This window comes from Labeo rohita, chromosome 1 (assembly GCF_022985175.1).
Source record: "Labeo rohita strain BAU-BD-2019 chromosome 1, IGBB_LRoh.1.0, whole genome shotgun sequence".
Taxonomy (NCBI): domain Eukaryota; kingdom Metazoa; phylum Chordata; class Actinopteri; order Cypriniformes; family Cyprinidae; genus Labeo; species Labeo rohita.
The window spans coordinates 49,677,388-49,689,198 of record NC_066869.1 but is presented as its reverse complement, the minus strand read 5'-3'; the positions used below and the strand labels follow the sequence as shown (position 1 = coordinate 49,689,198).

Sequence of the window (11,811 nt, the reverse complement as noted above, 5' to 3'; positions counted from 1 at the left end):
GTTTTTGTGGATTCATCAATGAACCCTGGAGAGAATATTAAAAATATAATTTGCATTTTAAAGATGAACTTAAAGCTTTGGGTTTGAAACAACAACATGAAGGTGAAAATGAAGACAATAATCATTTGTGTGTGAAATAAATCCACCAATAGGTGCAGTTTATTATTAAATCACGTTCACTAATTTAGTAAAACAATGAGAACAAACAAGGTCTTATGATACAGTGTTCCTCAAATAATGACCAAAATGTTTTTAGCTGATTGGAGAAGCAGATCAATAAACGTGAATGTTCAGGAACATAATCTGAAGGAGCTCAGGCTGTAAATGAACTGATAAAAGCGCAGAATCACACAGACAAACTCATGTTTGAACCAAAGACTGTTTATTAAATATTGAGCTCTTATTTTCAGCACACAGACAGAGACGGACAGACGGCGCTCATTTCGTCGTCACCTCCTCTAGTTTGGGTTCTGCGGGAAAAAATAAAACATGGCAAACATGCAAATCCGTCATTAAGCAAAGATTAAACAACTAGTTTAACCAGCCAAACTAACCTAAATGTCATCCAGATCATTGTGTGATTATAGAAGCACTGTTATGTAAGTTTAATAATCTGCTCCTGTAGTTCAGATGAAAATCATCCTGTTTGCTAATATTTAGAACTTTTTATTTATTTTTTGCTTTTATGTACACCTAAACAGTTTTTATTTTATTTTTGTTATTTAAGTATATCAAATCAATTAAACTAAATGAGAAATGTTGATTTGCCAAGGTCTTTAGATTTTATTTCGGACTATTTTAAGTAATGAAACATCAAGTCAAACTTTATTTAAAGCACTTTAAAAAACACAAATTACCTTATTAATTAGATTAGTGCTGCACACTTTCAAACAATAAAATGCAAAATGCAATAACAGAAAAAATAAAGTCATGTCACCCACAGTCATTTAATTTAACCCATGACTGTTATTTGAAGTTCATCTTGTGAGTGTGAGATGTTTGTACAGCAGCAGAGATTCAAGCTGACCTGGGAATTTGAACTGAGGGAATTTGGTGAGGTCTCCTCCTCCGTATAAGCGCTGGAGTTTGGTCATCTCCTCCGTCAGGTTCTTCTGATACGCCGGACCGGCTTCCACCACACCGCCAGCCGCCCTACGACACCACAAACCAGACAAAATCACTCAGAGTGCAGTACGAGACGCTTCATCGTGACTAGTATGAATGCGATCGGTCACACACTTGCTCTTGGTGTTGTACTCGCGGATCTTGTCCAGGAAGAGCTTCTGCACGGGATCCAGGTCCTTGGCTTTGTTGAAGACGACGGCGGACAGACCGATGTTCCTGCGCAGCGTCACGCTCACCGCCGAACGCAGCAGAGAGGACAGACGGAACAGCCGATGAAGAGCCATCGTATCTACACACACACACACACAATATATATCAATACATCACCTACTGAATGGACACATGCTTTCAAAATTATATAGAAAAACACTTAGGTACTTGGCTATATAAAGCATAACATTAAAAAAAGAAAAAAAAAAAAAAAAAAAAACTATACTATCACTGAGATACTGCCACAGTTTTGGTTAATATTTTTAATTACATTTGATTTTTAGATTTTCAGTTTTTACTTACATTTTTTGTCATTTTGCTGCTGTGTTTTTGTAATTTTAATTAAAAATATATATATATATATATATATATATATATACACACACACACACACACACATACATACATACTTTTAATTTGTTACATTTATTTTGAGTTATTTTAGTACATAAAGTTAAACTAAAGGAAAATGAGAATGCCTTGGCAACTAGCTGAAAAAAAAAGTTTATTTCTATTACTTTTTATTTCAGTAAATTTTTGTCATATTTCAAGAAATAAAATATAAAAATAGTGTTTTAGTTTACTTGATAATCCTGACTTTTTCTTTCATCTCATTAAGTGCTATAAGCCATCAAAATTGCCAAAAATTAGAATTTTTTTGTATGTTTTTGAATATAAATTACAGAATAGGGTTTACAACATAAAATGATCTGGAAAACCTGCAAATTTCCACCTTTTATCAGCTGTGCTGTTTTTAATAGTTTTAATATTTCAACAACTCTATGTGGGGAAAAAAAAAAAAAAAAAAAAAGTCAATATTTGACCGTGTTTTCTATTTTTACTTAAATTTTAGTTCAAGTTTTAGAAATGTGCTGCTGTGTCATTTATTTATTTTTTAAAAAGTACATATAGTTTTTATTCATTAAATTTAATTGTAGTTATTTTAGCACAAAGTTAAACTAAACGAAAACGAGAACCAATGGCTTGGCAATTAGCTCAAATAAAATGTTAAATTATACCTAATTTTAAGTCAACATTTGTCTTATTTCAAATAAAAAAAATAAAAATATTGTTTTAGTTTACTATAATAACCCTGACTCTCTCTTTCATCTCCTACATTAGAAATAAGTGCTACAAGTCATCAAAAGTTAAGTTCTTTTTATGTTTTTGACAGAACGGAACAGGGTTTACAACATGAATTTTCCATCTTTTGTCAGCTGTGCTATTCTTAATTGTTTTAATGTCATTTTAATGATCTTACGTGAAAAAGTCAGTTCATATTTGACCGTTTTTAATATTTTCTGTTTACACTTCAGTGAAAGTTTTAGTCATTGTTCTGCTGTCATTTATTTATTTTTTGAAAGTATATAGTTTTTATTACATTTAGTTTTAGTAATTTTAGCACAAATTTAAACTAAATGCAAATGTGAATCAATGCCTTGTTAATTATCTCAAATCAAATAATTAAATTATACTTCATTTTAACTCGACGTTTGTCTGTTTCAAGTAATTAAAAATATTGTTTTAGTGCTATAATAACCCTGACTTTTTCTTTCATCTCCTTCATTAGAAATAAGTGCTATAAGTCATCAAAATGACAAAAAAATGATTGTTTTAAGTTCTTTTTATGTTTTTGACAGAACGGAACAGGGTTTACAACACTAAAGGTGCCGAAAAACCTGCAATTTTCCACCTGTTGTCAGCTGTGCTATTTTTAATTGTTTTAATGTCATTTTAATGATCTTACGTGAAAAAGTCAGTTCATATTTGACCGTTTTTAATATTTTCTGTTTACACTTCAGTGAAAGTTTTAGTCATTTTTCTGCTGTCATTTATTTATTTTTTGAAGGTATATAGTTATTACATTTAGTTTTAGTTATTTTAGCACAAAGTTAAACTAAATAAAAATGAGAACCAATGCCTTGTTAATTATCTCAAAGAAAATAATAAATTATAGGGCTGCCAAACGATTAATCGCATACAAAATAAAAGTTTGAGTTTGCCTAATATATGTGTGTGTACTGTGTGTAATTATTATGGATATATAAATACAAACACATTCATGTACATATTTAAGAAATATTTACAAGTATATGTATTTATTATATAATTTATTTAAATAAAAATATTTTGTACATAAATAACATATTTCTCTTAAATATATACATGAATGTGTTTGTATTTATATATCCATAATAATTACACACAGTACACACACATATATTAGACAAACTCAATCTTTTATTTTGTATGTGATTAATCGCGATTAATCATTTGACAGCCCTAAAATTATACTTCATTGTAAGTCAACGTTTGTCTGTTTCAAGTAATAAAAAAATATTGTTTTAGTACTATAATAACCCTGACTTTTTCTTTCATCTCCCTCATTAGAAATAGGTGCTGTAAATGACAACAAATGATTGTAAAATGATGTTTTTGAACATAATGACGTCAGGATTTACAACATGAAACGGGCCGAAAAATCAGCACTTTTCCTGCATGTTTGAGCTGCGCTGTTTTTAATCGCTTTAATATTTTAACATGACATTTAACATGTAATATTTGACATTACGAAGGGTTAAACGTGTGACTGTGTGTCGAGTGCTGGACTTTTATGTTCGTCAGCAGCAGCAGCAGAACTCAACAAGGTCAAACTGGGCTCAGCACACGATACCACAGTTTTACCAGAGTAAATCTACACTACAGCAGAGTCGATATCACAGTGCGGGATCACAGCAGAGACTGACGCGAATGCTGAATATTGGAGTTCTGTGTGATCAGCAGCAGCTCTGAGATCAGTGTGAGCAGAAGAACACGACATCACATCGAGCACACTAAAGCGCGCACACGCGTGTTTAACGACAACACTTTACACAGACACACATATAAAGAATAGATTTACATTTTCATGCACGACAAAGAAAAATCTCGTCTAACCTTGTGTTTGACACCCGAGCCTCAGACAGACAGGCGGACAACTGCTTCCGGATCACCGCGGGCGCTTATGGGTATGACGCTAGTGATGGGTCGTTCTTGAACGATTCGTTCATTTTGAACGAGTCTTTAATGTGACTCGGGACGAACGAGTCGTCTCGGGGAGTGATTCGTTCAGTCGCGCATGCGCAACATCCTGCTAGGTTCTGTACTGGAATTAGTTCACCTGTTTTTCGAGTCGTTTGTTCATCTTATGGGGCTGTCACGTGATGAACGAACGACTCGAACCCGAAAACTTGTCAGATAAGAGGTGAGGTGAGCGAATCATAGACTAAAAACCCAGGTAAACAATGAATTAATCTTTTCTGTTTCTTATAGCGTTTGTGTAAGCAGTGGATGTGTTAGGGAAGTAACACGTAACATTTTAATTATATTTTGCTAAAATGAACGAAATGACTCGAAAAAAGATTCGTTCGTTTTGCTGAACGAGACTCAAAGGTCCGAGTCGGTAAAATGATCCGAACTTCGCATCACTATATTATGGAACGCCATTGGGGACAATACCTATTATATGAAACGCGAGAAATCTGGACGCATTAACACGCAAAGTTTGTACGTGTCTTTTTGGTACGTGTAAACGCGAACGTTTTGTACGTCTATACACGAAATTTTTTGTCGTGTTATTTAAAGACACGGTCGTTTGTATCGCCTTAACGTAACATTTTTGGCCGTGTATTTTTGTTACGTGTTGTTAGACGAACGTTTTCGTCGTGTAAACATGACATTTTTGAACGTGTAATATTTCTAAGTCTTATTTGATGTGCGACATACTAATTTTTCTGTTTAGTTGAACTGGTGATAATTTAGGGTCATTGATTAAATACACTCAATGACTGCATGAATTAACATTATATTCTTTTGTAACGTTAAAGGAATTTGTCCTGTAGGTAAAATAAGTGGTCTCGGTGATCCAACGACCACATTTCCCCTCTGATTAATACATTCGAGGTGTCCACTGCAAATAGCCTACTTGTTGGCAGAACTAAATACACTAGGCCAGTCTAACGTTACCCTATATGTGGAAGAAGTCACCTCTTTAGTCAGCAGTTTCTGTGGCGTAACGTGTAAAGGGAGACCGGGGTTCTATTCCCACTGACAGCGCTTTTTTATTACTTTACAGTTAATAAACGCATTTGTTTTCAATAAAAATGATTTGACTTAAAATTCATTTTAATTCATAAAAGTTACATTTAGGGTAAGGTTAGGGGTAGCGCTCTTTAATATCTCAATAAGTTGCCATGATTTTAATATTGTTTTATAAATATAATGATTTACTGTCAGTTATATTCACTGATCTATATATACTGACTGGATCGCTCATTGCGTTCTAAACTGCCGTTAGGCAGTGAAGCCACCGGAAGTGTTCGATCCGCCATCTTACCATTCCCTACCGACAGAGAGCACCATTGACTCACAGCTAACCCGCTGACCTAAAATCACCCGATTTTAAGCGTATCAGTCACACAGGACTAGTTTTTATGATATGTGTATGTAAATTATTTTTTTCTTAAAATCTTATCTACAGTATTTATCGTCTTTTCAGGCAGGATAAGCGATGTTTTGAAATCGTTCAGGTGGGTGTGTCAGCTGCGCATTTGCCGACACAGTTTTGATCTAACACAAAATATATTTCTTAACGTAAGAAATTATGCAGGAAATAGTAAACATGAACATATATCTGGAATTAGTATCTAAAATTGATTCGAATATATAATAAAAAATACAATACTAGCCTGTTGTATTGCTCTGTGCTGTATTGAAATTCAAATCTTGGAAATAAAGCTTGATGTCTTTAAATCCATACCAAATGTAATTAGTCAGCGTTATTCCTCCAAGTTATGATGTGCATATTTTAATGTCCCTAAGTGAGCAACATCTATTTTAAACTCTTAAAGATCGCGCAAATTCTATTATATTAAGTGACCTAAATTACATCTATCTGACTATAACACTACCTGATTTTGCTCAATTTCGTCAATGGAAATAGTCTGAAACAAGTCACAACTAAGCGGCATCTCTATTCAAACACAGCTGTGTTTGTTTATGAATGAACGGGCGTTTTTAAACGAATCTGATTCAATTACCCATTCATAAAGAGAGTCGCTTCATTCCTGAAAAAATGATTCAGTGATAAAATCAGTGACTTAACACCATCTGCTGACAGTTTTACTTTCATTTAGTTAAATTTTAAAGTTTAATTTTCATTTTATCTTTTTAGTTATTTAAATCATTTTAAAATGTTATATTTAACATTTTTGCATTATTAACGTTTATTATTAACATTTATCTCAACACGAATGTTATGTAGGCTGAAGTAAACGTTTAAATCATTACCTGCTTCAGAATGATGTTAACGAAATCATTGTTGAAACATTCATTTAGTCTGTAACGTTACGAATAAAAATACTATAACAAAACAGCACAAACAATTATTAACTGTGCAAGGCAAATTATATGTATACAAAGCGTAAATCTTTCAGATTTCAGAATGAGCATTTTGTCATTTGTAAACATGGTGAACGTCCGATGTTTATCATGTTCATGATGTTCGCTACTGTAATGTATATTTTTAATAAGCAGAGGGAATTCCCGACATTAAACAATAACCGTTTACATGCTTAGGACGTTTGCGCTGTGAGAATGTACAGTGAGACGTCAGATATGAAAACGCTGACTTGTTAGGTGATGTTTTCTCATTAAAGTCGTATTAGTTCCCATTCATTCAATAGAATGTTTGCGAATACTAGGGAATAGCAATATGGCGGCGCGGTGGCTTCACTTCTATGACGTCATGAGCAATCCAGTTCTCTATTATAGATCAGTGGTTATATTGCAGGATGTTTAATGCACAACAATACTGAGGAGCAAATAGTGACGTTATCTCTCACTATTTATAAGTAAATAGCATCTAAATGTCTACTGAATCCACAACTGTTGCTATTTACACTTGGACTTGTACTGGCTGCCCCACAGTTTACGTTGTATGGTCCGCCTGTTGTAGTGATTCTGTAATGTTTATGTGTCGTATGATTGTGTCTGGGTTTAAAGGTTGAATAAAGATTTGTGAATTGTCATAGGCTACTGGTGCTTTGTTTTCTGCTTTTGGATTTGCCTGATTGTTATAATATAATTGTTAAATTTGTGATTGTTACAATATATTGTTGTTATTACATTATTTTTATCTGACATATACAGTATACATTCAAGATATTTGTATTATTTCCAGTCAAACTGACACCCCAACTTCAAGGAGCATGTCTCTCATACCAGATTGATGCTGGCCCACTCGGAGATTACTCCAGTCATTTTAAAAAAAACAATAGCCACAGTATTTAGTATTTAGCCTTTGCTAATTTTATTATTCATTGTATTTATTAAAGTTGAATGATTTATGGCATTTATTGGCGCTATTATGTATAATTATTGACACCTCACCGTGGACCTCACTAATAATTAAACCCTGGCTATGGCCGTATCCAGTGTTGTATGTTCTATGTATGTTAATATATGTTATACATATGTGTATATAGCCTATTACATCACTTATGTCTTATATAAGTCAACTGAACGCAGTCTGTAAAAGTTCTTTGACAGTTTAATAAAAAATTTCTAAGAGCCATCATAGAGAGCAATCCACTTTTCCACGTTACCGGAGACAAAAAACCTGCATGAGTACAAACGGGATGAGATGACACAGCACTGACATCACAACCAACGTATAAATGCATCATTGACTCTAAAGTTTAACGCCTGCCTATGTACATGTCAACGTAAAATTATGATCTCATTCACGAACAAATGTTACGTGTGACGTTTGCATAGGTATTTGCTTACCTAACAGCACGTCATCCCTCACGAAAAGAAATGTCGTCTGATGTTTATATACGTATACAGCAACGTGCCATCCCATCACAAATGCAAATTAAATCCTAAATAGAGCAACGCTATTTGCTGTTGTGCAGTCTGACGCGACACCCGAACATACACTTCGTATTTACGCGTACAAACTTTGCGTGTTAATACGTCCAGATTTCAAGCGTTTCATATAATAGGTATTGTCCCCAATGGCGTTCCATACTATATGACGCGCGCTCGCTTGATGACGTCACCAGCGTCATCTGCCGGTTTATTTTCCGCATTCGGTTAACCTTTTCATTTCAATAACAACATTTCACATACATAAACAAAGATATCTTAATTCATCTCCTATTTTAAATTTGTTTCGTTCTGATTTGGACTTTTATATTTCTTTTATATTTCTTTTTTTTATTTTTCTTTTTTTATTATTATTGCTGAGAACAAGAACATAGAAATCAATACAAAATACAAAATATAGACTATAGAATATATAGAAAAATGAATTCTATAATGAGTGTAGTTTCTTTTATATTTCTACTATGATACAATCTCTCCCCCCCAGTACTTTGTAATATCATTATTTGTTAAAATTATATGTGTGCTATGCTTTTTTCTCCCTCCATTTTTGTTTAAAATTTGTTTTGTTATTTTTGGAATGTTCCAATTGTTTTGTATGTTCCTCTCTTCTGCAAGAATAAATAAATACATACATAAATACAATATAATATAATATAATATAATATAATTAAGTTGTCTTGAGAAAGCCAACTTACTGATCTACTATTTAAGAATATTATTCTTCTTCTTCTTCTGAGCCAAATTTCAGTATCTGTGTCCTCCTAGAGCTTTCAAGCTAGAACCACCAAACCTTCAGACTGGTCTGACTCGGTGTGCTATATCTTTTCAGACTGATCCGGCTTACGGTTTTCGTAAACCAGACTATCAAAACCACCAAAAATCCCATAGACTTACATTGACGGAATGTTCAAATGAGCAACACTCTTCAAACTCCCAGAATCCCTTGAGCCTCAATCAAGCTTCCCTTCTATGTGCTATTTCTAATCCATTTACTCTCATTTAAGCTTCACTCTAATATTTCTAATATTTCTAATCTAGCTAAATCATGCTAGCAACATGCTAATCGTGTTAACAACATGCTAATAATGCTAACAACATGCTAGTAACTTGGTAACAAGGCTAGCAACATGCTAGTTACATGCTAATCGAACTGGAAGCATGCTACCAACATGCTAGTAACTTGCTAATCATGCTAGCAAAATGCTAGTAACATGCTAATCATGATAGAAAAATGCTAGCAATGTGTTAGTAACATGTTAATCATGCTAACAACATGCTAGTAACTTGGTAATCATGCTAGCAACGTGCTAGTTACATGCTAATCGTGTTAACAACATGCTAATCATGTAAACATGTTAATCATGTTAGCAACATGCTAGCAACATGCTAATCATGCTAACAACATGCTAGTAATTTGGTAACAAGGCTAGCAACATGCTAGTTACATGCTAATTGAACTGGAAGCATGCTACCAACATGCTAGTAACTTGCTAATCATGCTAGCAAATTGCTAGTAACATGCTAATCATGATAGAAAAAAATCTTAGCAATGTGTTAGTAACATGTTAATCATGCTAACAACATGCTAGTAACTTGGTAATCATGCTAGCAATGTGCTAGTTACATGCTAATCGTGTTAACAACATGCTAATCATGTTAACATGTTAATCATACTAGAAACATGCTAACAAACATGTAATTAGTATACATGCTAGTTCGTGAAGCATGCTACCAACATGCTAGTAACATGCTAATCATGCTAGCAATGTAACATGTTAATCATGTTAGAAACATGTAGTATAATGCAATCATGCTAGTAACATGCTAATTATGCTAACCATGTTAGAAACATGTTAGCAACATGTTAACAACAAGCTAGTAACATGTTAGACATGTTAGAAACATGCTATCAACATGCTAATCAGGCTAGAAACATGCTAGTAACTTGCTAATCATGCTAACAACATTCTAGTAAATTGCCAATTATGCTAACAACATGCTAATCATGCTAACAACATTGTAATCAGCCTATAAAAATACAAGCAACAAGCTAATCGTGCTAAAACACGTTAACAACATGTTAAATCATGTAAGCAATGTGTTAAATGATGCTAGCTGCTTTCATACTATTACAACTGCTTCAAACTTTCAGGCTAGGCTAGGTTTGTTCTCAAACTTTACTCATCTAGTATAATATAATATAATATATAATATAATATAATATAATATAATATAATATTTTTTCCTGCATTCAGTTCTGCGAAAATTTTGGAAAAAAAAAAAAAAAAAGATCTAAAACTATGTTTGATTTTACAACTAAAATAAAATGGAGCTGTTTGTGTCTTACAACCGGGAAAATAATTAACGCTGTTAAAAGAAACTGTAAATTACCTTAAAGCCTTCAATTTATTTTTTGAATAATTTGTAATTATTTATTTTGTAATTATTATTATATTGTAATTATTTTTTTTTGTTTATTACTGTATTTACTGTAATTTATGTTAATGCCCTTGTATGTTGTTTATTCTAAAAATTAAAAAAAGCAAAAAAAAAATTGCAAAGAAGTGGGGAAAAAAACAGTTAACACTAAGCTGCGACTTCATGTACGAATGCACTGTTTGTTTTTTGAATTGCAACTCAAAGAAAAGGATATTTTATTTTTTTATGACTGTACTGTTCACTTTAAAACTTGGTAGGCCTATATTGTGAATTTACTCATTATATATGGAAAACTCTTTATTTACAAATGTAAATGGGCAGTGAACAAAAAATAAAAATAAATAAAAAAATAAATAAAATAAAATAAATAAATAATATTTTTTTTACTCTAAAATAGAAATAGGCCACTACCTTCATACGTTATAAGAAACAAAAAATAACAAAGCGAAAATAAAATGTAAATTACTTTAAAGCCCTAAATCTATTCTTTGAATAATTTGTAATTATTTGTACTTGTTTACAGAGGTGATTTTCTTATTGCTTTCCCTATTTTATTTATTTTTTTAAATAGTTTTTTGTCTATTACTGTATTTGTTTTAATGTAATTTACATGTTTGTATGTTCTTTGTTCTAAAAACTTCAATAATAAAAAAGTGCTGTGTTTCAAGAGAAACAATTTATTCTACAGCTCAGATGATAAACCTCAAATACGCATTCCATAATGGCAAATTGAAAATGTCCAAAAAAAATGTCATTCTCTGCTGCTGATAGAATAAAAACCTTATCAGTTCCTTACTGAAAATAAAGGCGGGCAGTATAATATTCAAGATCTGAAAATATTTTTAAATTGTTTCAATTATTGAAATTGAAATATATGAAGCTGCTGAGGCATTATCATGGTTTGGACAGCAGAGGGAGTCCGTCAGTGGGAATCTGTGTTTAATGAACCATCAATGTATTATAATATTGCATTGCTTGCTAAAAAGTAACTAATTTCTTTACTTTTTATGGAAAGTAAAATGGTCTGGTATCTATTGTGATGATAACATGCAATTAACATATCAATATGACAAATATAGAACTCAATATGCCTTAAAAAAAATGAAA

The 11,811-nt window shown here is 32.5% G+C and overlaps 1 protein-coding gene across 1 annotated transcript; it reads right to left on the bottom strand.

Moving 5' to 3' along the window:
* Positions 1 to 365: 365 nt before the first annotated feature.
* atp5pf (ATP synthase peripheral stalk subunit F6) lies at positions 366 to 4,427 on the bottom strand. Its single transcript, XM_051115126.1, has 4 exons — positions 4,273 to 4,427; positions 1,240 to 1,414; positions 1,028 to 1,152; positions 366 to 470 (listed from the first exon to the last, which is right to left on the bottom strand). Exons 2-4 carry the CDS (start codon positions 1,407 to 1,409, stop codon positions 439 to 441), a joined length of 327 nt encoding a protein of 108 aa, XP_050971083.1. The 5' UTR covers positions 1,410 to 1,414; positions 4,273 to 4,427; the 3' UTR covers positions 366 to 438.
* Positions 4,428 to 11,811: the final 7,384 nt, after the last annotated feature.